At 35.5% G+C, this 27119-nt stretch overlaps 1 protein-coding gene across 1 annotated transcript in view; it reads left to right on the top strand.

Annotated features, from left to right (window-relative positions):
* LOC149840898 (phosphoglycolate phosphatase 1A, chloroplastic-like) overlaps positions 1 to 25975 on the top strand; it is a 31895-nt gene extending 5920 nt beyond the window's left edge. The window contains exons 5-11 of the mRNA XM_090003442.1: positions 40 to 111; positions 9173 to 9232; positions 9353 to 9405; positions 22743 to 22840; positions 23019 to 23118; positions 25380 to 25483; positions 25725 to 25975. Coding sequence (XP_089859568.1) covers positions 40 to 111; positions 9173 to 9232; positions 9353 to 9405; positions 22743 to 22840; positions 23019 to 23118; positions 25380 to 25483; positions 25725 to 25831 — 594 coding nt within the window. The 3' untranslated portion in view covers positions 25832 to 25975. The remainder of the gene's footprint in view (positions 1 to 39; positions 112 to 9172; positions 9233 to 9352; positions 9406 to 22742; positions 22841 to 23018; positions 23119 to 25379; positions 25484 to 25724) is intronic.
* Positions 25976 to 27119: the final 1144 nt, after the last annotated feature.

Below are 27119 nucleotides of genomic sequence, written 5' to 3'. Positions count from 1 at the left end.
TACTTGATTAGCTTATTTATTTTTATGTTGAAATTTCAGGTTTATGTTATTGGAGAGGATGGCATATTGAAGGAGTTAGAACTTGCAGGCTTTCAATATCTTGGTGGTCCGGTATTGTTTTTTAATATAACATTAGGTCTTTCTAATTCATAAAATTTGAGAGGGACAATGTAGTTTCAGATGTTGATGAAGATACATGTTGAAGCGTGTTTGTTCCACTTCTCTTTTCAGTTGCCTTTTATTTACACATTCCTTGTTGAATATGTCTAGCTGATTCACAAACTTCTAAACCAAGATTAGCAATAGAAGAAGCTTTCATCTCTAGGATTTTTATGATAGAGAGATGCCAAAGAAAAACACAAGAATGAGAGTAGTTGCAAAAAAAAGTGAATAAGTTTATTAATATGAACAATGTACAACAAGGTCAATTGGGAAACCTTATGAAGAAGGCACAGAGATTGCATGGTTAAGTTGTGGGCTTTGCTCTTCCTAGGAAATGACTGAAAGATGGCCTAAATCTTTTGTATAATAAACAGGAAAAATTATTATGATATAAAACCATCATTCTCGGTCTGAACCCACTTAGATGATAATAGAAAATATAAATGTCTCATTGATATCAACTTTAATTTACGCCTTTAATGATGAATGCATAGCAACAAAAGTGACCAAAAACAGCAGGGCTTTGAACATAAGAAATTAATTTTTTTATGAAATCTCTGTCAAACTAAAGAATAGAGAAACTGAAAGGAGAGAAGGAAAAAGAAAATGTTAGCAAAATGTGTGCAAAAAGAGGCATGTGCTCTAGAATATGGATGGGCTAAAGATGAAAAACTTAAATTTCTAGTGAACTAAATAAAGGTTCTAAAGTTTTCCTCTAGGCATACGAGATTCAAACCTCAGACAAAATAAACCATTTAAATAGCAACCAAGTTTCTACAATCAGTAAACTTAAAGTACTAGTGAACTAAATTAAGGTTCTTAAGTTTTCCTCTAGGCATACAAGATGAAAACCTCAGAGACAAAATAAACCATTTAAATATCAACCAAGTTTCTACAATCAGTATAATCAAATTCCCCATCACCCGGCCCTTTTCTCTTATGTTCTAGCCTTTTATCTGTATATGAATGAAGATTAAAATAAATCAAGAAAATTATAGCCTAATCATAAATTTAGTTTTTTCTAACTCTGATCTGGTTTGATTCTCAATATGAAACAAAATATTCATCAAACTGTAGTTTCTAATTCCCACTGTAACTACAAAATCCTTTAAAAATCTTCATGGGCCCCATATGTTTGGAAGTAAATCCACTTCATTTTGGATTGCATTTATTCTTCATCAATAATCAATAAGATTTTTCTTTTTTTTTTGAGTTTTTATGATATTTTGACATTTCTAACGAATTCTATGAATTTCTAGGAACAAAATTTACATTCTGGTTCTGATATGGAAAACTCATAGCTTTATAAATTCACAAGGGTATACTTTCAAAATGTTAAGGAGCAGCACTAAACTATTGTAATTTTAGGGACTCTTAATATGTGTTAGGTTTTCAAGCTTTGACTGAAAGGATGCGACCAGTGTTGGTACATATTTGTTTCACAAGGATACATTGCAGAGATGCAAATGACGAGATGTGATTGATTTCAAAAGAATGGATTTGAAGAAATAAAACACTGATACTTAAGGAGCCATTGTATGCAAGAAAATAAACCATATGCTGATGATAAGACAAAAAAAAAGCCTCAATAATGAAGACACATTCTTTAAAGTATAACCTGTCTTAAATTGTACATATATAAATATATATATTTATGTATATACATATGTATACATACGTGTATATATATGTATATATATAATAGGAAAACTGGAATATGTTTACCAACCAAATATGTGTACTGGTATGAATCAAGATTTTTATAGGTTTTTTTGCAAATCTAACCCTGCAGATGCATTCTACGTCGTCCATTTGCTAGGAATCGACTATTGGATCATCGTAATCGGATCAAGAATATGCTTGAATATTTATGAAAATTCTAAGCCAATGATTTTCAACCCATAAAAGATTCTTCTTATACATCATAATTGGATGATCCAAGAATCTGTTTGTATAAAACCAAGCATCTAGATCACATCCGTACGGTGAAATTTTCAAAAAAATGTAAAAAAACCTACGAAAATTTTGGTTCATGCACTAAGCCCCCAACGGCTAGATTTCTAGCCATTGGGAGTGGCCTCTCTCTCTCTCTCTTTTGGCTTTCCCTCCCCTCTCTCTTCTTTTCTCCTATCTTGTGTATATATACGAGTCTTCCCTATAAGGAAATGAGGATCTTCCACTAAAGCACAAATGCTTGTAATAGGTGTCTATTGACGGCACTACAATTATAACCCACAAAAGAGCATAAATGAAAGAACACAAAAGATAAAATAATAAACTTTGTTTCATTCCTATGAAATGCATAAAAGCATTGTTAGAATGGAGAGGGGGATCACCCCTTATTTATACACAAAGTGTGAGTGAGAGTAGCTCCAAAGAGCTCCATGGAGTCGTTGAAGCTAGTCCAATGGCTCTAATTGTAGCCGTTGGACTAGCTCGACGCTACCTTGACTAGTTAAGATCTAGTTAGATCTTGACTAGTTTAAGGTTTCAATTTGAACTAGACAAAAAAAAAGGAAGAAAGAAAAAGCAAAGAAAAGAAATAAAAATAAAAATAGAATATTATATATCATATTATATATAGTTACATGGATGAGTACACTTTTTAATACTCCTTACGGTACAATGAGCGAAAGTTTGTTTAAGAAGAAATGATATCCAGGAGCAGCGAGAGATTTAGTGAAGAAATCTACTAATTGGTATTTTGATGTAACATATGGTAGATCAATGGTTTTATGTAGATACTCCTCTCTGACATAGTGACAATCCATTTCAATATGTTTGTTGCATTCATGGAATGTTTGATTGATGGCAATATAGATTGCACTCTTGTTGTCACAGGACATGCGTAAAGCTTGTGCCAATTCAACTCCCATGTCAGCCAGTAGTTTTCTGACCCAAACTACTTTCATTGTTGTGGTGGTCATGGCTTGGTATTCAGTTTCGATGGATGAAAGAAAGACCTTCTGCTACCTTTTGCACCGCCACAAAATCAAGGATTCACTTAAGAAAACACAAAAACCAGTGGTTGAGTGCCTGTTACTGGGATCACCTCTCCAATCAACATCAATGTAAGCAATTAAATTTAACGAGGATGAAGCAGACAAGAAGAGCCCTTGTGAAAGTAAAGACTTGATGTATCTAACAATACGCAAAATTACTTCCATATGAACATAAGTGGGAGCGTGCTGAAACTGACTAGCTGTGTATATAGCGTGTGCTATATTAGGTCTAGTAATGGAGAGATAGAAAAATGCTCCAATAAGATGTTTGTAAGGGGTGGGATCATCAAAAGGTTCTTCATCATCAATTCTCATTTTGATGTTTACAACTTCTGGAATATCCACTCTCTTATCATCTGCAATTCCAAACCTAAAAACAATATCAAAAGCAAACTTAGATCGAGATAATAAATAACTTCGAGGGCAATAAGAAACTTCAATTTTTAAAAAATATCTAAATAAACCTAAATCAATCATTTCAAAATGATTTTAAAAAAAATTAATGCTTTCAACTCCTTGTTTGTCGCCTCCAATGATGATCATATCATCCACATAAAGGAGAAGAGTAATAATCTTTGCATCAGAAATCTTAATAAACAAAGCAATGTAAGTCAGACAAGTTCTGAATCCAATATCATGCATAACATGACTAAACCTGTCATACTAGACTTTTGGTGGTTGTTTAAGACCATAAAGAGCTTTTTCTAAACGAAGAGCTTTACCTTTAGAAATACTAATATCGGGAGGTGCTTCCATATAAACTTTTTTAACTAAGTTTTCATTGAGGAAAGCATTTTTGAAATCCATTTGAAATATGGATCATTTTCTAATAGAGGCTAAGGCTATCAGTGTCCTGACTATGGTCATCCTGGCAATTGGAGCAAAAGTTTCTTCGTAATCGATGTCGTACTCTTGGGAATACCCCTTGGCCACTAATCTGACTTTATATCTTTCGAGAGTTTTGTCACTATTGGTTTCAACTTTATAAACCTACCTTCAACCTATAGGTTTCTTTCCTTATGAAATATTTTGAATGGTCTAAGTGTTAGTCATTTCTAATGCTTCTAATTCTGCCTTCATGGCTTCTGCCCACTTTGTATGGTTTTTTGCTTGAGTATAGGATGAAGATTCTACATACGAGCTATGTCACACGGACTCGACTAGGGAGGTGCCGCACCTGAGTCGACACGCCCCGACACGGGTGCGAACACGGGTGCTGCTTCGGACTCGGCCCAGACTCGGTCAACGCCGAGTCGGACTTGGTCAACGAGTCGAGGCCGAGTCCGTCCACATTTTGGACTCGGTCAACTTTGATTGAGTCCAAAAATGTCCATTTTTAGGACAAAAAACAAAAAAAAAACAATTTTTATATATCTTTTTTTTTAAATATATAACCAAATTGTGCACAGTCACAGACTGTATTGCACAGTCTGTGCAACTGTTAACGTATAAAGTTTAAACATTTGAATGTCAAAACTGAACAGATCACAAAGATGTGAATGCTATAGTAAAGGTGTCATTTCAAAAATTGTACCAACACAGATTATGGACCATTTCACAAGGTCATAGTTTAAAGTTTTTTTTCCTTTAACCATGACCCATAGATGTGTTTACCTTAATTTTAATTGTTTACTAGAATTATTGTTATATATATATATATAGCCGAGTTCCCGTGTCCAAAATTTTTGAAATTGCGCCGCACACGTGTCGCACCCGCACCCATGTGACATAGCATACGAGTTTATTAATGCAATAAATGCCTTATATATGGGTGAAAAAGATTCATAGGACATAAATTTTCTGAGAGGTTTAGAGACTCTGGATAACCTTCTAGTTTGTGCTTCAGAATATTTTTTCAATGCACATGGAAAATTGAATTCTCTACATCTTGAGTATTGTAAACTGGTATCCCTATGGGTTTGCTCTTCATTAGTAACATTATGTTCAGAATCAACAATACCTTGATCATCGTTTAGGTCGTATTCATAGTCACGTCCATCAAATTTCAAAGTTAAATCTATCAAAAAGGAATATTCGGTTACTTCCTTGGTCTTTTCAAAATAAAAACACCTTTCTTTTTCCAAGAATGATACATTTCTTGATACATACAATTTTTCAATTTTGAAATCATAACCTCTATAGCCTTTTTTATCATCTGCATAACCTAAGAAGGCACAAGGAATGGCACGGGAGGAGAGTTTATCGTTTTTTGTTGGTGAAGAGATAATTTGCATCCAAAAACTCTCAATCTGGAATAATCAAGAGATAATTTGGCAAGTTTTTCAATTGGAATTATATTTTTCAAAGAAGAAGATGACATTTGGTTAATAAGATAGGTAGCAGTTAAGGTTGCTTTTGCCCAAAACTCTTTTGGAATTTGGTTTGCTATCAATAAAGTCCTAGTGGTTTTTATAATGTGTCAGTATTTTCGTTCGGCCAAACCATTTTATTGAGGTGTGTGTGGACAAGATCTTTAATGTGTAATGCCATGAAAATTGAGCTAGTCTTTAAATTCTTTTGACAAAAAATTTTCTCCTGCGAAAAATGAAAATATCATTTTGAAATTTATTTTCAGCTATTTTGTAAAATATTTGAAAATGAGAGAAGACCTCTGATTTATATTTAAGTAGATTCGAGTATATTACATAATATGCATACCCGCCTTTTGATATGACCGGTGTGAAACCCCAAATGTTCGAATGTATTAACTCAACTGGTCTAAATGGAACAAAAGTTTTATCATGAAATGGTAATCTTTTTATTTTACCAAGAATATAATCTTTACAAGCAAAACTTTCAAAATTACAAAATTTTCCTAAACTTGAAAAATGTTGGATTTTGGATAAATGAGGATGGCCAGGTCTTTTATGCCATACATCCAAACCGAATTTTTGAACATTATAACAAAAGGCATTCTTGGGTAATTCTAAAAAAATCATATAGTAGAGTCCTCTTTCTCTATGGCTTTCCCCAATCAGTTTTCCTGACTGGCGATCCTTTACCCAACAATCGTGAGAAGAGAAGATGTTACACCCATAATCAGATATTTGAAAAACAGATAAAAGATTTATATTTAGTTTGGAAATATATCTAACTTCTAGAATAAAGAATTTTTTGGATTTTTGAAGGTTTTCAAAATTTTCTATTCCTTTTATTTCAAGAGATGTACCATCAGTTGGGAAAACTTTTGACACACTTAAGTTATTGTTAAGACATTCAGACAAACTCTTGATATTTGGGGTCATATGAAAAGAAGCACCAGATTCAAGGAGCCAAGGAAAGTTATCGATATCGGAGAAGGATGAGACAATTACTCCGATTGAGGCTTCAGTTAAGGAGGATGCTCTTTTGAGAAGTGGTTGAAGGATTTTCATTAATTATGGCACAGATACAGGTGCATCTTGATTGGTTTGATTTTTTTATTCTGAACCAATAGATGCAACTTTTTTTTCTTCTCTTCAACTTGGGACATTGAGGCCTATAGTGCCTCGGTTCATGACAATGGTGGCAAATGACTTTTCTTTTGTCATAATCATTATTTTGTCTACCAAAATGAGGTGGCATATAAGTGCACATATAATTTTTCAGTCTAGATACGGCTGTAACATAATCTTCTTCATTCAAACTAAAAAACTAAAACGATAATTTACAAATCTGCCCCGAATGGGCAGACCCTATTACAAAATATAAAAAGAGGAAAATGCCCCTAATGGGCATTACTTATTACATTCATAACCAATTAATAATATATATATATATACACATACATATATGTATATGTATACATATACATACAAAATACATAGTATGTACTACATGTACATTACATACTACATGTATGTTAACAGATAAGGAGATTCAGCCTGTATTTGTCTCTAGTGAGATGCAAGTTGCAGATTTATTCGTCAAGCCACTCTCGGTTCATAGACATTGGTTCTTGAAAGCCAAACTGTCCATGGTCTAAAACCATGTACAGTGTTTGAGGGGGAGTGTTAAGAATAGTCACACAATTGTATGTAATGAAACACTAGTGCAAAGAACGTCACAAAGTGACTATAACGAATGCATAAACAAGAAGCCACTAATGGGTAAAATACAATAAGCCACAAAGGACTAGGCACCAAACACAAAATGTGAGAGAAAGAGCTTGAAATATAAAAATTAATATATTGAAATGCTATGAAAAGCATTATAGAGAGGTGGGGGCAAAAGCCCCTTTTATACACTTTATGGGACCAAGGGAGGCTCCCATAGAGTAGTTGGGAGCTCTCCAACGGTCACATTTCTGACCGTTGGGGAGGGTCCCAACGACTCTATGGGTTGGACCCTCTTGCCCCTTCACAAATGAAAAATAACAAAAAAAAAATGAAAAAATGCAAAAATGTCCCTAGTGGACATGTCTATTTACATAATAAGAAAAAGACTAAATTGCCCTTAGTGGGCATTACAAAAGATAACGATATGGTATACATATATTTTAACAGTGTATGGGTTATTATAAGGGCATTTTAGTCATTCAAGTTATATTGGGTTATGTTTGTATAAGTCATGTATCATGAGGGCATTTTTGTACAAAGAGAAATCTTCTAATACATAAGGATGATAACCCTAAGTAGAATGGGATGTCCTCTTTTCTTGTTGTCGATCTATCTTCTTCTTCTCTTTTGCATCCATCACATAGGTATAACACGGACTCCAAGGCATCATGTTAAATTGAACACTCGTCATCTTTGAGGCCATCTTGAATCTTCCATCAAACTATCCACTCTATGAATCAACGACTTTGATACCACTTTTTGTGCATTGGGGGCTTGTGCCCAGGATCACACAAGGTTAGATCCGAGACCGATGCGAATATGGAACTTACACAAATAAAATAATCCAATAAAGAAGTAAACCATGCACAAGAAACACAAAGATTTATGTGGTTCGGTAAAACTGCCTACATCCCCGGAGAGAGTACCAAGAGATTTTACTATTAATAACTAAGCCACATGCCAATACGAGAGAGAAAATAAGCAAAACCACAAACGAGAACAATCGCACCAATCCTTCAATCCTCCAAGAAGTTCGGCATGTGCAGCCAATGCCTTCTTTCTCAATCACTAAGAAAAAAACACACCTTTCTCAACTTCTCTCAAATCCCAAGGAAAACCCAAACACTACAGAGCCACCCAAGAGATCACAACCACCCTTTCTTTGTCTCTCAATCACTCAAGGCCAAGAGATACTTCACAATCCCCAAGAGAGACACCCTCTCTCTCTCTCAACACCCAAGAGAGAGCCTACGTACTATTCCTCCCAACAGAGACTCTCACCTCCTCCAAGAGAGAACCTTCCTCTCTCTTCATTTAATGTCTCCTTTCGAAAAGCGAATCTCTCTCTTTCCTTCTACTTTTCCTTAACACCCAAGGAATTCCCATATTTTCTCTTTCCAAACTCATTAACATGAGTTATAAAAAAACCATCTTAAGGAGTCTTCATGTGTGGCAACCAGGTCCCACTAAAAAAACTCGTCCAAGCCACACATATCAACAGTAGTTTCCTTTATGAAGTAGCTGGTACAGCCACTACAACATATAGGATATCAACATTAAATTTAAAGTGTGCATGTGCACATGCACAAATGCATGCATAGGTGGTCTTACCCCAGTGTTCTGTGGCCTTCAATTACCTGGCAACTTGCAACCAAAGACCAGTGACCTTAGATAAGGTTACCCAGCATTTTAGTTGCTTAACCTCTAAGTTTCACCTGTAAGATGAAATCTTACTAAAATTTGCTGAGTGACACATTGTAAATGTGCTTTAACAGCAAAGAAATTATAAGATATCAAGCAGGAAGTCATCAAGCACTTATTATATTTGCATATTTTGTTTAGAGATCCATGATGCATGCCATTTATCTCACTGCTATTCTAGTATCTGCATGTACTCTTTTACTTCATTTTTAGACTTGTAATAGGTGCAACATTGGTTGTTGAAATAAGATCATGTATCTCCTTTTCCAGGAAGATGGTGAGAAAAAGATAGAGCTTAAGCCCGGTTTTTATATGGAGCATGATGAGAGTGTATGTTTTGTCTCTACCTAACTCCTAATTGAAAACCCTATTGGTGCTTAAGCAAAAGGTTTAGATCATCATCAAATATCACCAACTATTCAATCTAATAAGATTTTTCTATTTTAATAGGTGGGAGCTGTTGTAGTTGGGTTTGATCGCTATTTCAACTATTACAAGATTCAGTAAGTGCACATCCAATTTCACATACCTTGTTGATTTGATTTTGTTTATATTTCAACTGTTGTCATACTTCTAGGTTGTACTTGGAACTTCATGTGGGACCTTGTGGGGCTCACTGAAACATTAAAATAACAATATAATGTGATGTTTAGAGAGGACGTTTGGTTTTGTTATTATCATGTAAAGGAAGAACTTTAGCACTCAAGGTTTTCTAACATTGCATTAGTTTAGTGATCACATGGAGTTCCATATATATAGAATTCCATAAGACCCTTACTATAGATGGCAATCTATTTACTTCTTCCATTGTGCCTCTTTGGTGAAAAGCCTCTCTTGAAAAGTTGTTTCTTTAAAGGGACTCTTCATTACTACCCAACACAAATGACTTTGTGTATTGCCATTGTGCCCAAAGCACACGTGGGCATGTATCTAACATCTACCACTAGGACATGTTGAAGGTTCCTTACGAATTAAATTTTCTTCACGAGGTTTACTCTCATTATTGGCCTTATCAAAATAACTATTACATAGTCATGATTTTTACCACATAATATTTTGTACTGTATGCATAACGAATGGTATGAAGAGAATGTTATAATTATGTATTTCAAAGTGCCCTTATATTTGCATGTTTCTTTTTATGACATAAGGAATCATTACATTGACATTTTAGATAGCTTAAAAAGCCCAACGAGTCATGATTCAGTTCATCCACTTTATTTAAAACTCAGGTGCAACTCAATGATCCATTGTTTTATTATCTTTCATAATATGCATAAGATAGTGAAATTAGATTTTGTTGAAATGGCAGTATTTTCTATGATACAAAAAATGTTAGTATTTACAACTATCTAAGCAGCATTAAGTAATTTAACTAGAATAGGGGGCTTGATAATCTGGAAAAATAAACCTCTGGATTGGAGGATGGATTGTAACAAAAATATTGTATGATGTGGAACCACTAATATACTAATAAATAAGGGCAATGCCCCCATCATTTTTCATCGAACAAAATGTAACTAGTCTCTAATTATCATAAGTACACATTTTAGAATGTAGACTCACTGTATTAATGAGTGAATACACTAGTATTAGTATATCAAGCATCAAATCAACTATAACTACTATGCATAAACTATCGAATTTGACAGGGTCAAATGAGATAACTGGATCGTTAGGTTGCACCATTGCAGTATCATAACCGAGGGGTCTCCGGTTCGAATTCCACAGGGGTTATCCCCCATCTTTCCTATCAAAAAAGAAAAAGAGAGAACGAACTATCAAATTTCACAATCAACTGTCATGAAATCAGAAATTAGTTATGAAATTAATAAAGCAATCAGTATTTTGATGTAAAAATGGTCACAACTTTAAAATAGTGAAAAACAGTAATCAGAAAAGCGAGAATACTGTGCCTTAATGAAATTTAACATGAGAATTGTTCCTGCAAATAAAACTAATAAAACCCTATCTCCATCATCATAGTCCCTACATACAATATCTTATAAAATAAAAGTACAAGGATAGATATATGTAGATTGAGTAAGGGGCCGGCCTGAGTTGACTTGAATGGCTTACCAGGTCAACATGCCATGTTTTTAAACTATGATTTGGATCAAGATGTTTTTATTTCAAGTCTCAGGCTTCTAAATTTTCAAAGAAGTTAAGAGTCTAGAAATAGGTCTTGTGCAAATATAAGAAGGTATCTGGTGTCATTTTTAAAATAAATAAATTAATCATGAAATTGCTTTTGGTTTATGTCCATCCCAAGACTCTTTGGATTATTATGAGATGTGGTACATCATTATACATGTATCACAGTTTGAGAGTATCGACACTTCCTATATGAACTTTGCTTGTTTGGCATATTTTATTTTCTTCAGATCTTAAGGAAAAAGTTTGGATATATTATTATCAGCATTTATTTATAGTAATGACATTTAATGTCTTGCTTCTGGTTTATGCTTGTAAGTGATGTCCTTATAGTCCAGTCTTAGCAACAAGCTGTGGGTCCTTTATGATTTATGTTTCTTTGTCTTATCCTAATGATGACTTTCTTGACACTGGTGCACGTAAGTATTGGCTTTGTTATGCACATTTGGGTGTGGTAATTTGATCGATAACTGTATGTCCAACCTGAGTGTCTGCTACCCTGTATTTGAGTCTCATGTATTTACACGTGTAATCATGATATGGGATTTACTTGGAGAATGATTTTTAAATTAATCGAATTGTCAGAATAATAGTTTGGATGTAGGTGGAGAATGGTTTCCAGAGAATTGAATTGTCAAAAAAGTAGTTTGGATTTAGGTGGATAATGGTTTTCAATGAACTGGATTGGTAGGATAATAGTTTACAATATAACTCCACTTTCTGGAGGTCGGTGGATTGTCAGGATAGTAGTTTACAAGATAACTCTTCAACTTCTGCAGGACAGTTCTTTGAGGTCGGTTGCAGATGAATTTCTTGATGGGAAAACCGAAAACCCCTATATGAGATTTGTTTTTCTGGATTATTTAATGTTGGTTGTTCACAAACTCCTTTAAATAGTGTGGTTTTGACTTTTGAGTTATAGTGTAAGTAAATCAACTGTGACCAGATATCTAGCAGAATAAGATTGTTATAAGATTTAATTTGTAGCCTAGGAGAAAGAACACTATGTCATAGTCATCATAGTACACATGGACAGCTTGTAAACCACTTCTCTAATTAACTCAACATACAAGTGTATTTCCCTAGAGGTACCTTTTGATTGGATCTGCATCACCTTATTGTACAAGGCTGAGTGCAATTGGAATGATAAGCATTTATATATATATATATATATATATATGTGTGTGTGTGTGTGTGTGTGTTGAAAACATGCTAAATGGGTTTTTCGGGCTTCTTTTGTTTTATTTTTTAATTTTGACCTATACATGTGATCTATGTGCTTGGTTTTATGAGAACTAGCTCTTGGAGCATTCAATTCCGACACATGGATAGGTTTTCATAAGGTTTGAAAAATCAATGGCCCAAAATCTTCATAAATTTTTTAGGCTCCAAATATCATTTTTTTCATCGAGAAAGCATGATCCGGATGTTGATTCCTAGTAAATCGGCCATGCTGAACACATCTATGGAGTTAGAAATGTAAAAAAAACACCGAAAAAACCAAAAGACTTTTAGCATCTCTCTCTCTCTCTCTCTCTCTATATATATATATATATATATATATAGAGAGAGAGAGAGAGAGAGAGAGTACATATATATAGAGAGAGTAGAGAGTAACTGCCTACACCAATATCAGTATGTGCCTACCGCTGCCTACGGAACTTTTGAAGGGTTCTTTTCCATGTTTTCTCGAATCTGACCGTACAGATGTGTTCTACATGTTTGATTTTATAGGAATGGACTCTTGCATGATTGCATCATTTGATTCTGACGTGCAGATAGGTTTCCTAAATATTCAAGGTTTGAAAATCAAGTGTAAAATTGTTATAAATATCATAAATATTCAAGGCTTAAAAAAACTATTTTTATAAAAAAAACATGACCCATTTGTTGTTTCCTAGCAAATTGACTATGCCAAACGCATCTGCATGGTTAGATTGGGAAAAAACAACTCAGAAACACCCCTTCGTTCATGGTAGGCTTCCGTAGGCTACTCTCATATATATACAGGGGCGTAGCTAGGATTCATGTGAGGGGGGGGGGGGGTTCATATGGACAAATCAAACTATTTGCTGCAGTCAGGGCTGGGCTAGGACTGGGCTACAAAAATGGATAAAAATCTATTTCATATGGAATCAGGGCTGGGCTAGGACTGGGCTTTTAAATTTTTATTTTTTTTAACTGGGCCGGGAGGCAGGACTGGGCTACAGCCCAGTTCTGCCCGTCCCCGCCCCCCCCCCCCCCTCAGCTCCGCCTATATATATATATATATATATATATATATATATATATATATATATATATATATATATATATATATATATATATAGAGAGAGAGAGAGAGAGAGAGAGAGAATCAGATCTGGATCCTGATTATGGATCTAAGTCCAGGTCTCATTTAATCGATTCAAATCTGGTCTGAATCAGACTTGGGTCAAACCCAGGTCCGGCTCATTTAGTTGCATCAGACCTGGGTCAACAACCTAGGTCTGATTCATGTCAAGCCAACACCTGTCCCTGTAGGGCCAGGTGTTTAGGCTAACACCTGGCCCTGCAGACCAGGAGTTAAAGCCATAAAATGAGATATATATATATAGAGAGAGAGAGAGGAGCTGAACCAGGTCTGGTTTCCTCGAACCCAGTAAATGAAGCAGCCTAGGCCCAACCCAGCCCAATTCCCTCAATGAGGTAAGGAGAGAGAGAGAGAGAGAGAGAGAGAGAGAGAGAGAGAGAGATTGGTGGCAACGAGCAGTGAGAGAAGAGGGCAATGAAGAGGGGGGTGGGGGGCAAATCATGCCCTAAACCCCCCCCCCCCTCTTTTTTTCTTTACTTTAAAACCTAGGATGAAAATGGACTCGGTCAAAGTTAATCTTTGAGATAAAAATGAGCCCGGATGCAATTGACTGCACCTAGACTCATGTTGACTACATCTGGTGAGGCGAGACCCATGCCGTGTCATGTCAACGTGGGTGCAATGGCCTATTAGATGAGTTTGTGTTACATAGGTCCAAAATTTTTGTAAATTTTTTAGGCTCCAAATATTTTTTTCATCAAAAAACACGTGATTTAGGAGTCAATCACAAGGTTGCTAGACTAGGAAGCGGAAGCGAGAAGCGATGCATTTTAAAATGTATAGGAAGCAGAAAGAGAGGAATAAAAAATTATATATATATATATATATATATTAAGAATTGAATGGGAATAGAAATGGAATGCAAATAAAAACTAAAATAAAAGTGATTATTCTTAAATTTTAGTGTAAGAATTTAATTTTTAACAAAATTTAAAAATGATGAATTTAGAGAAAGCACATGGAAGTGAGTGAAAAGTGTGAGAGGAAACACATAAAAAACATGAAAAGTAGAGTGAGAAAACATATAAGAAGAATAAATGAAGTGTGTGGAAAGTATAGGAGAAGCATGGGAGAATCGAGATTTCCATCAAGTTTCGGAAGCGAGGAGTATCGCATTTCTGAAGCGAGTTTCTGAGAAGTGGGCTTCCCACCTATCTAAGAAGCTTCTGATAACGATCCCTAATAAATTGACCATGTCAAACACATATATGGGGTTGAAATCACAAAAAAAGTACCATAAAAGCCAAAAAAACCCATTTAGTATGTTTGCATCACTATATATATATATATATATATATATATATATATATATATATATATATATATATATATATATATATATATATATATATATATATATATATATATATATATATATACCGTTGCACGGTCCTATCACTTTAAAAAACCACTTTAAGTGTTTTTTGGCAAATCTTGTAATGAAGTATGCGGAAAAATAAAGAATGCTAAAAGCATTCACAATGACCAACAATGGTCCAATACACAAGAGATAATAGCCAAGTCCACTATGGGACAACATAAACAAGCCTTGAGAAAGACACAAATTAAAAAGGAATACTCTTTATTGATTTTCTTTTTCGGTTCATATCGCCGACCCCAATTATTTTGGGATGAAGGCGTAGTTGTTGTTGTTGTACTCTTTATTGAAAGAGAGCTCACAAGCATAAAGAATACAAAGGGGTTCACCCCTATTTATACACCCCAAAAGGGGTCTCAAAAGGAGAGCCAAAAGGGGGCTCCCATAGAGTCGTTGGGAGCCCCCAACGACTCTATGTGGGGCCCCTTTTGGGTTGGATTTTGAGAAGAAGTAAAAAAGAAAAAAATGAAAATGAAAAGAAAAGAAAATAGTTGTTTGCTAAAACAATTATGTAAAAATCCGATAATACCCCTAGCAGGTATTTTATATTTATATATATATATATAGTTACATATATGTTAACACCCCCCTCAAACTTTACGGGGAGATGACCGAAAGTTTGCCAAGAAGAAACATGAAGCGGGGAGCAGGAAGAGCTTTAGTGAAAAAATCCGCTAAGCGATACTCTGATGTGACATAGCACATAGTAATTGTTCCTCGTAGGTACTCATCACGAACATAGTGACGGTCCATCTCTATATGTTTGGTGCATTCATGGAAGATGTGATTACTGTCAATGTAAATGGCACTTTTGTTGTCACAACATAGCTTTGAAGCCCCTGTAATGTCAACACCCATATCTTTAAGAAGGCTTTGAAGCTGAACAAGTTCCATTGTATTAGTTGTCATAGCGCGGTATTTAGCTTCAGTAGAGGATAGCGAGACTTTTTGTTGCTTCTTGCATCTCCAAGCAATTAAGGAATCTCCTAAAAAGACACAGAAGCCAGTAGTTGAGATTCTATCATTAGGATTACTTCCCCAATCTGCATCAGTATAAGCAAGTAAATCAAAAGAAGATGAGGATAGAAATAACCCTTTAGTTATGGTGTTTTTGATGTATCGAACAACCCGGATCACGACACTATGTGCATAGTTGTAGGAGCATGCTGAAATTGGCTAGCAGAGTGAACAACATGAGCGATGTCAGGTCTGGTGATAGTTAGATATGTGAGAGATCCAATGAGTTGTCTGTAAGGTGTAGGATCTTGTAGAAGAACCCCATCCTCCAACCTTAATTGTGCGTTAATTACTTTTTGGAGTCTCCACCTTTTTATCATCTGAAATTCCAGATTTAGTACATATATCAGCAACAAGCTTCATCTGTGACAGTATATATTCTCGGGGAGAATATGCAACTTCAATGCCAAGAAAATATCTAAAGAAACCTAAATCAGACATGTCAAAACTATCTTTTAACATTAAGAATATTAATTTGATCATTTCATGTGATAATCATGTCATCAACATAAAACAATAAGATAACAATACTATTACCTGCACTTTTGACAAACAGAGCAGTGTCAGTATAACATGAACGAAATCCTAATTTAACAATGATATCACTAAAATGATCATACCAAGCCTTGGTGGCTTGCTTAAGACCATACAAGGTTTTTAAAAGTTTAAAAGTTTGACCTTGTCCGATATTAACTCCGAGCGGCGGATCCATGTATACTTCTTCATTTAGATTTTCATTTAGGAATGCATTTTTCACATCGAGTTGATATATAGGTCATTTTTTGGTTGATGCGACAACTATTAAGGTTCTAACACTTGTCATTTCTAGCTAAAGGGGCAAATGTTTCTTCGTAGTCAATTTCATATTCTTGCGAATAACCCTTAGCTACTAATCTGGCTTTATATCTTTCTAAGGATCCATCGCTTTTTGTTTTAACCTTAAAGACCCAGCGGCATCCAATAGTTTTTTTATGTGGGGGAAGCTTGACTATTTCCCAAGTATTAGCCTTTTTTAGAGCATCTAATTTTATCTTCATTGCTTCAATCCAGTGAGAGAGTTTTGGCTTGATTATAACGAGTGAGTTCATAGTATGAGTGTAAGGCTATTAGGCATGCCCGATAATTGGGTGCAAGAGGCTCATATGACACAAACCTATTGGGTGGAATGGATTCTCTAGAAGATCGCCTAACGAGGGTTTCTTCCACGGATTCGGTAAATTGAGAAAATTTCTCCAAGGCACTAATAGGCCTTTCTTGTTCTCTTCGAGTATAAACATGAATATTTTCATTATTAGTATCACCATTATGTGGTGATATTTCAATATTGGATACTTCACAAGTATCATTTATACAGTCAAGATGATTCATAGAATCATCACATATATCATCTATAAGATCATGTAAGAACATGTAGTCAATTTCATTTGGTTTATCTAGCTTTTCAAATCCATTTTCATCTTCCAAAAAAGTCACGTCTTTTGAAACATATAGTTTGTTATTCTTAAAATCAAAACACCTATAACCTTTTTTTATTTTCCTCGTAACCTAGAAAAACACATTCAATTGCCTTTGGGGACAACTTATCTCTCTTATGTGAGAGAACAAAGCATTTACAACCAAAGATGCGAAGGCGATTGAAGTCGGGGGAAAATTTAAAAAGTTTTTCATAAGGAGAAACATTCTTTAATTTAGAAGAAGGCATTCAATTGATAAAGTATATTGAAGTTAAGACGGTTTCGGCCCAAAAAAATTTTGGAATATTTTTAGAAATAAGCAATGTTTTAGTGTTTTCTATAATATGTCTATATTTTCTTTCTGCTAGTCCATTTTGTTGTGGAGTTCTAGTGCATGATCTTTGATGGCAAATTTCATTTTGTTTTAAATAATTTTGAAATTCGTTAGACAAATATTCTCCACCGGAATCGGATCTAAGAATGAATATATTACTTTGAAATTGATTTTGTATTTTCATATAAAAGTCTTTAAAAAAAGAAAATACTTTCGATTTATGATTGAGGAAATAAATCCGAACATAACGAGTAAAGTCATCAATAAAAGTGATATAGTATGAGTAACCACCTTTAGATATGACCGGAGATGGACCCCAAACATCCGAGTGCACCAATTCAAAAGGTCTTGTGGAAAGAAATGTTCTAGTTGGAAATGGAATAAACTTCATTTTTCAAAAAATGCAATCTTTGCAATTAATATTCTTTTCTTTACAAAATTTGTTTTTAAATAGAAAAAGCTGCATTTTTAAATAACTTGGATGTCCAAGTCTTTTATGTCGAGTTCTCAGGCTTTTGTCTTGGACATAAGTACAAAAAGAGTTTATAGGAAGGTTTAGATGGTCCAAATAATAGAGGTCTCTCTTCCTATGGCCTTGCTCAATCCGCTTCCCGGATTAGAGATCCTGCACAAAGCAACCATTAGATGAGAAAGATATTTCATAACCATGGTCGGCAATTTGGGAAATCGAAAAAAGATTCAAATTTAACTTTGGAACAACTCTTACTTTTGGAATAAAAAGGTTTTGAGAATTTTTAGAATTAAGTGTTCCAATACTTGTGATTTTTAAAAAAGATTCATCGGCCGTAGAAACACATGAACTTTTTGAATTGGTGCACACATAGGTTAATGCATTTTCATGTGGAGTCATATGAAAGGAAGCTCCGGAGTCTAAAATTCAAGAATACGTACCGGGTGATGATGTAGACGCAATGACCGCACCCGATGTGGAGGAAGTAGCTTTGAGAATTTGTTGTAGAGCCATAGATATTTGACCAAGTGTTTCTTTGAGGTCGCCACTCTTGCCCTCATCTTCTTTGGTAGTAGAGGATTCTTCAAGGGATACCACCTTAGGCTTGAATGTTCCATTTAGCTTTGGGCAAACGGGTTTAATGTGACCTGGCTCATAGCAATGATGACATATAATCATCTTCCTTCCTCCACTATTGTTTCCATGTTTTCCAAAATGAGGTTGTTTATAGGTTTTAACATTATTACCGGGTTTGGATACGGTAAGCACTTCATCAATGTTCTTACTCATGCCAAGCCTAGTTTCCTCTTGTGTGATTTTGGCAACGGTGTCTTCAATTGGTGAAAAAATAGATCTATGGAGGAGTGATGACCTTACTTGCTCAAATTCGGAACGTAGCCCAAACAAAAATTGGAACAATCGATCTTGTTCCATTTGTTTTTGCTTTAGTTCAATATCCTCCATAGCTACCCGTTTTAGCTCTAAAAGAGCCAACTCATCCCATAGTGGATTTAAAGCACTATAGTAATCTTGTATACTTGAATCACCTTGTTTGGTGGTTCTAATTTTCTCTTGCAAAAAATATGGTCTTGCAAAGTCTTTTTGGGTATACTAAGGTTTTAAAACCCAGTGACTCGGGACTTGACTCGTTCTTTATTGACTCGTGACTCGACGGGTAAACTCGGTGACTCGGACCGGGTTTTGTTAACTTTTGATTTTAAAAGAAAAACAATATATAATTTGTTTCAAACCATATATATATATATATATATATATATATATTTTAACAAGTATTTATTAGTTATGATGTCTTTATAGAAGGATCGCTACAAATATTCAAAGTTGCTTATCATGGCTTCAATGAGATGTTCAAAGAAGATAAAATTGCAACTTGTGAAAATACTTTGATACGAGATTCATTTGAAGTTTTACTGGTAATAATGAGCCATTACGTGTGCGTGTGCGTGTGTGTGCATGAAGTGTTATTGGTCATAGTAAGCAGTTTTGTGTGTGTACGTGCATGCAGTTTGTTGTTTTATTTACCATTAAGGAAATTTGTAAATACCCAAAAAATCAAATTTCAAACATCCCAAAACTCGCACGAGTCAGCAGTCGAGTCTTCGCAGCCCGAGTTAAGCTTGCCGGGTTGACTCGCTGGAGGGCCGAGCCGAGTCACCGAGTTGACTCGGCGAGTTTTAAAACATTGGGGTATACATACCCTTCATAAAGAACCAAGCCTCATTGGCTCGGTGAAATTTAGTTATATTAGTACATACATTGAGTTCGACATTGTTCATGAACCAAGCAAGGATTTTGGCGTGGTTGCTCTCCCAATCTTCAACTTTCTTTTGGTGGTCTTCAATGGCTTTGAGGCAAGCATCTCCCTCAAGAGCTTTTTAATGACCTCCTTCTATCTTAGTGAGCTCTAATTGGGGTTCCGGAATAGAACCCATAACATAACCCCAAAGTTTTTTACCTTTGAGGTTGTTCTTCATTGCCGACGCCCACATCATATAGTTCTTTCCATTGAGCTTGAAGGATAGGTCGATTTTGGATTCCATGATGTCACAAAAAAAAAAGGTGAAGGATAGAGACAAAGAATGTGAAAATGAGTATCACGCTTCTTCCTCTAAGAACCGAATGACTCTAATACCATGTAATGAAGTATGCGACAAAATAAAGAATGCTAAAAGCATTCACAATGACCAACAATGGTCCAATACACGAGAGAGATAATAGCCAAGTCCACTATGGGACAATATAAACAAGCCTTGAGAAAGGCACAAACTAAAAAGGAATACTCTTTATTGAAAGAGAGAGCTCACAAGCATAAAGAATACAAAGGGGTTCACCCCTATTTATACACCCCAAAAGGGGTCTCAAAAGGAGAGCCAAAAGGGGGCTCCCATAGAGTTGTTGGGATCCCCCAATGACTCTATGTGGGGCCCCTTTGGGTTGGATTTTGAGAAGAAATAAAAAAGAAAAAAAAGAAAATAGTTGTTTGTTAAAACAATTATGTGAAAAGATGATAATACCCCTATCGGGTATTATACACACATATATATATATAGTTACATATATTTTAACAAATCTAACCATACAGATGTGATCTCCATGATAAAAAACCTAAGAACCGGGTCTTGTAACAAATTTTTTTTGATATGTATATAGGATTTTTTTTAATATGCTAAAAATCAGCGGTTTAAATTTTGTTTTAGTTCTAGATATTATAAAATCATATATATACATCGAAAAAATTGTTATGAGCCATTTCTTAGATTTTTTATCATGGAGATCACACCCATGCACTTAGATTTGCCAAACAACACTTTTAAAAATGATTTATAAGTGTTAGGACCATGCAACGGTTTCACCTGCCCCCCCCCCCCCCACACACACACACACACACACACATATATATATATATATATATGTGGTTAATATTTGGTGCGATTGAAGGCACAAAATTTGATGGAACTGTTGAGCTGGAAGTCACAGGTTTTATATTTCTTTTCTAGATTAAATCCTATCGATGTGATCTACACATTTTGTTTAGTGGGAAATGAGATTTGAATCATATGATTGTGACACATAGACTGGTTTTTAAAGGGTTTTAAAAATTAATGGTTTACAGTGCACTAAATTTCATGACTCAAAATCATATTTTTGGATTGAAATAACATGATTCATGGTTTGATCCTTAGCAAACAAACCATCTTTCACACATCCATGTGGTCAAATTTAGTCCATAAAGCTTAAACCTATGATTTCCAGCTCAATAGTTCCATATAATTTTGTGGCTTCAATACCATATATATATATATATATATATATATATATATATATATATATATATATATATATATATATATATATATATATATATATATATATATATATAGAGAGAGAGAGAGAGAGAGAGAGAGAGAGAGAGAGAGAGAGGGACCATTTTTGGTACAAATATCCTTTTCTTTAATTTTTTCATTTTTTGGGTTGTTTTTCTTAGTGGGAGACGGCTCTTAGATCATCTGATTATGATAAGTAGGCAGGTTTTGCAAGGCTTCAAAAATCAATGGCCTATAATGTGTGATACTTTCTTGGGTCATAAAATCATGTTTTTTGATAAAAAAAACACAATTAAAAAGCTGATCCCCACTATTTTGGACATGTTGAATTCATCTATGAGGTCCAAATGGATCAAAACAACCTGCGCCATGGAGATCTAGAGATGTTTGCACCTACAAATGTTTGTAATAAACATTACCCATATATATATATATATATATATATATATAGAGAGAGAGAGAGAGAGAGAGAGAGAATGGGGTATCATCGAAACCCCTTCCCATTGAATAAACATCGGATGCTCCCTGAGTGTTCAATTTTGTGTACGTTGAGAGGTTCCTCCACCACCACCCCAAACCCCTTCCCCTCCTCCCTCCTCTGCCCCCTCCTTCGTTCGTCCCACCCTCCCCGGCCCCTGTCGTTGTTCAACGAAAAATGATGTTTTTATGAGTCAACCAATTTTGAAGTGTTTATGGCCATTGATTTTTTTATCACAAGAAAACCCACTCACCCATTGGAAGGCGTCGATCCAAATGTTGTTCCTCAAAAAACTGACAATGTAGATCATATTTACAGTGTCAGATTTACCAAAAAATAAATTTAATAAATTAGATTTGTTAAGTCGTTTTGTACATACAGTTGTTAAATATATTAGTTAAAAGAGGTCGGGGTAGGCCTAAAAAGACATGGATGGAGGTGATAGGAAAGGATATGAATGCTTTGAACCTCACCGAGGACATGGCATTGGATAGAAATGATTGGAGGAGAAGGATTCATGTGGAAGACCCATAATGATTTTCTTTTTTGGTTCATATCGCCGACCCCAATTATTTTGGGATGAAGGCGTAGTTGTTGTTGTTGTAGATTTGTTAAGTCGTTTTGTACATACAAATGATTGTAGGAAATTTTTTCCAACATGTGTGTATGTGTGTGCGTGTCCTTACGTACACTTTGTTGGCATTTCTTTGTGTTTCCAAGTGATATTGTATTGCATTTTATTAGATGCAATGGTGCAAACACATGGTAGTGATTTATAGGGCTGTGATTATCTTCTTTTGTTGATGGCCAACAGTACCCTTGTGTTGTTTCATGACCTTTTTCTTGTAAATGAAAGGTATGGAACACTCTGTATACGTGAAAATCCTGGTTGTCTTTTTATCGCTACAAATTGTGATGCTGTAACTCACCTCACTGATGCTCAAGAATGGGCAGGTTTGTTCTCTTTTGCTTATACATATGTCACCTTTGTTTTATTATTTTTATGCCCATATTGCAGTTGGAAGTTGTTTTTCTTTTTTCCATAACTATTGATTCTGCTTTTCTTATTTGATTTAGTTGTTTACACGATTCATCAGAAGATGAGTTTAACTAAAATATTTGTTGGTTCCAGGTGGTGGATCAATGGTTGGTGCAATACGTGGATCTACTAAAAAGGAACCACTTGTTGTGGGCAAGCCATCAACTTTTATGATGGATTACTTGGCTAACAAGTACAACTCAATAATTTCTTATATGGTCTTCCTTGGTTCTGAGTATTGACCTATTTGCTGATTGTTTTTGGTATAGTCGGCCAAGAGCTACTATCCACCAACTTTTTGATGGACTATTTGGCGGACAACTCATAATTTCTTATATGGTCTTGGTTCTGATTATTGGCCTGTTTGTTGATGGTTTATTAATTATTATGTATTTGACCAAAGCCTACTATCCACAAGACAGCAAAAACAGATCTTTCTTCAGTAATTCAAGAAAACAAGAATACAGGGGTATTTGATGTAAGCTCCTACTAGTTTATGGCCTCCAAGAACTGATGTCCAGAAACCCTAACTCAAGAGAAAGCTCTAGAAAATTCCCACCAAGAAAGCCCTAGATGTTCCTTTTCTTCTTTTAGTTTCTCTCTTTTTCACAAAAGCTAACCTCACATCCCATGAGAAAAATCCTGGTCTTTTATCTCTCTGTTTTTTCTCAATTTTGTTCCTGCTAATGAAGGGCCATGGGTCTTAATTTTCCTTATCCCACGAGTTTTCAAAAGCCTTAAAGGGACAAGGACTCTTTAACATCTTTTACTACAAACCCTTACATCTGCTAGATGGATAGGGAGGTTCACATGATGGAGATTGGCACTCTGTCTAACTTGCACTGTTCATGATCCCACAGAGAATTGAACGATTCAGCTATGATAAACATCTTGATCTTAGATTAGCTAGGCCTTTGGAGAATTATTGTCTCAGGGAAGGGTTTGACCTCCTCGTCAGCATGCTTTTAGCTGCTCATTCATTCTGGCAAAACTGGTAGACTATCTCTCAATGACAGTCATTGCAGGGGAATATTTTGCAGTAATTGCATCAGCTTCTCCTAAGTCATTTTTGAAGCTCTCTTTCCAGCTTAGGTAGATTGGTTCAACATCTTGGTAGTGTTAGGAACTATGTCACATGGACACTTCACTTAGCATGCGCATCTGGTGTGACACAACATGATAGTCGAAGACACCAGGACACTTCATAGACAGTCAGTATTGTGCCATTAACGTTATCTATTTCCTTGTATGGTCTTGATTACTTGTTTTGTATTTGTACTCGCATTCTTTTTCTTTAAAAAATGGTCATCAATTACATAGTATTTGAATTTCAATTTAGTTTTATTATTTGATGCTGTTAATATAGTGATTTAGAAATGCTGTTCAAGAGATTTCACTTTGAGGTGATATTCATGCTTTATTGCTTTAGGTTATTATTCATATATACATCTGTGTGTGCACATGCACAGCCATGTTCCTGTATCCTATTTTTGAGAATTGCTTTGTCGTACCAAGCATATCTGCATCTCTTCCCATTTCTGCCTCTATATCTATGTAACATAGGTTAGGAATCAACAATTAGAAGAAAATGAAGGAAATATAGGAGGTGGAAAGGCAAAATGTGTATCATTTGATTCACATAGAAAGCCATATAATATACACAATTGGAGATTTTATGAAAGATATACTATTCAAGTTTCCATATGGTCATAGATTCTGGCATTTAGGATGACTCTCTCCATTCTCATGGAGAACTCTTGCGAAGTTTTTGAGGAAGACAGAATCTGTGCATATTTGATCTTCTAAACAGAAATTTCATTTAGAAGTTATAAGAGAACTGATTGAGTTTAAACAAACAGTAGAACAAGGTGGACGCACAGGTGCAGTAGCAAAGAAAACTAGTTAGATGATATCCAAACAGACCAACCAACCGACCATGCTGCAAGACGCTAAGAGCATACTCATGCTGAAACCATGCTTTTGGGAGTATTCAGGATAACCAACTTGCCATACCCTTAAAATTGTGTAACATTTCCTAATTTTTTGCCGACGTTTTCCCTCTTCCTATTGTTGGAATATAATAGAAAATAAAGAAAGTCATTCTTGTTTGACTGTCAGATTAAGGTTGTGCATAAATGTCTTGGTACAGAGTTTCAAGTACCTGATAGTGTTGCCTGGAATTCATATGCTCACATGTAGTTTGGACGATTTTTTTGCTGGAAAGCAAAAGAATTTTATGATACTATACACAAATTATTTCAAAATCATGCAGATTCTGATGTGTTACTAGTGTTGTCTGATTTGGATTCTTGAATATTGGCGTCACATTGATCTCTGTTACTTGGGCTTTGTGGTTCCAGAAAAGAAATGGTTCAACTGTTATGTGCTTACCAGCTTTTTTTACCAACGTTTTGTCCTCTATGAACCAATTCTTATCTATGTCATCTGTTACAGGTTCGGCATACAGAAGTCACAGATATGCATGGTGGGTGATAGGTTGGATACTGACATTTTATTTGGCCAAAATGGTGGCTGCAAAACGCTTCTTGTCCTTTCAGGTAAGAATAATTCATTTCTACTGGCATGCATTTTTTGCTTTACACACCATGCAACGCTGAGAGCGCGAAGTGTAACCATGAAACTCTCTCTCCGTATACGTGTGTTCACGTGCGCATGTGTATACGCATATAGAAACACATACAAACAACAACAACAATGCCTTCATCCCAAACAATTGGTGTCGGCGAGAAACACATATACAAAGCGTCTCTAAATTTCTAATGCTGATGAATGATACAGGTGTGACAACTCTGTCAATGCTTCAAGATCCAAGCAACTCGATACAACCAGATTTCTACACCAACAAAATTTCCGACCTTCTTTCCCTCAGCGCTGCGGTCGTTTGAAGGGTTAAACATTTGTGGGATTATCCTGTTCACCTTAAATTATTTGTGGTGTCTATTTATCTTTTTTTTTTTGACATGAAATTAGAAGAGAAAAAAAAATGCCAGAAAATGCATTTTCCTGCATGGAAACATTTCAACTGTGTATATTTGTCTGCTGCAAAATCCTTTTGCCCGGTACCAATTCTTAGATGCCATAGCGTCTTCACAAATTTTTACACCATTTAACATTTTAAACAAATGTACATAGTATGGGGTAGACTGTACCACACCTTTTATCAAAACCACATGTTTTTCAACATTCTTGATTTTTATAGATGAAGGCCTATAAATATAATCTACGAGGTCTATTTAGTCATGACAGGTTTTAGATGGTCCGTTTGTGTTAAGCAATGCACTAAAATTTTATGATTGAAAAAACAATGTATCATTTTTTTTTTTCATAAAAGGCAGGCTGCGGTTAGTCATACACGTGCCACAATTTTATTAAAGAACACAATTTACACCAAAATATTACCCCTAGCATGGGGGACCAGTCCAGGGGACGTTCCTTCTAGGACCTATCTAACCCGGAACTCGCCGTCCTGGCTATAATTAGCCAAGCTAGTCCTGAAACCTTTGAACCCGTACAAAAATTCTGTTTAGCTGTCCACACTCGCTGTTCTGGACTCCTCTCCCTTCCAACAAGTTTCGGGTGGGACTGATCACATCAGACCTGCTGCTTTCCACAATGATCACTGATCAGCAAGTCCCAACTAAGGTTCCTCATGCCTTCCAGCATACCCGCTCTCTATCCTCCAGAACTACATCCCGCCACTGACCATAAAACCATTGCTGCACAAAAACTCCATGAATATTAACTTTTATCCAGCCTGACAGCGGAGGAGACCAAGAGTGTAACCTCCTCCAATTGTTGGCAACATGATTCAAGGGTCTCTTGCAGACGATCTCTAATCATTAGTAGGACCTCCTTTTTCACGGAAGTGGCACTTTGGATCCTTCCTTCAAAAATGGCTCCTCCACATGCACCAAACAACTGTATGGAATGTTAAGAGCCAACTTCTGTGAACTAACTTGTCTTTAAAACCTGCTGAGTTCCACTTCTCCAAAGCCGCCTTTAGCGAGAGCATTCAATGGTCATTCCTGATAAATGAACCATGTTGACCGTATCCGCAGGGACCATGACTTTATACTATAGTAAATTGAGTGCACCAAACATAATCCTAGTGTAGGGGGTTCACCGAAGTTTAACTTGCTTGAAGCCCTTGCTTCGCCTTTCTGGATAGGGGTG

This window comes from Nuphar pumila, chromosome 4 (assembly GCF_984573655.1).
Source record: "Nuphar pumila chromosome 4, dmNupPumi1.hap1.1, whole genome shotgun sequence".
Taxonomy (NCBI): Eukaryota; Viridiplantae; Streptophyta; class Magnoliopsida; order Nymphaeales; family Nymphaeaceae; genus Nuphar; species Nuphar pumila.
This window is presented reverse-complemented; position numbering and strand designations above follow the sequence as displayed.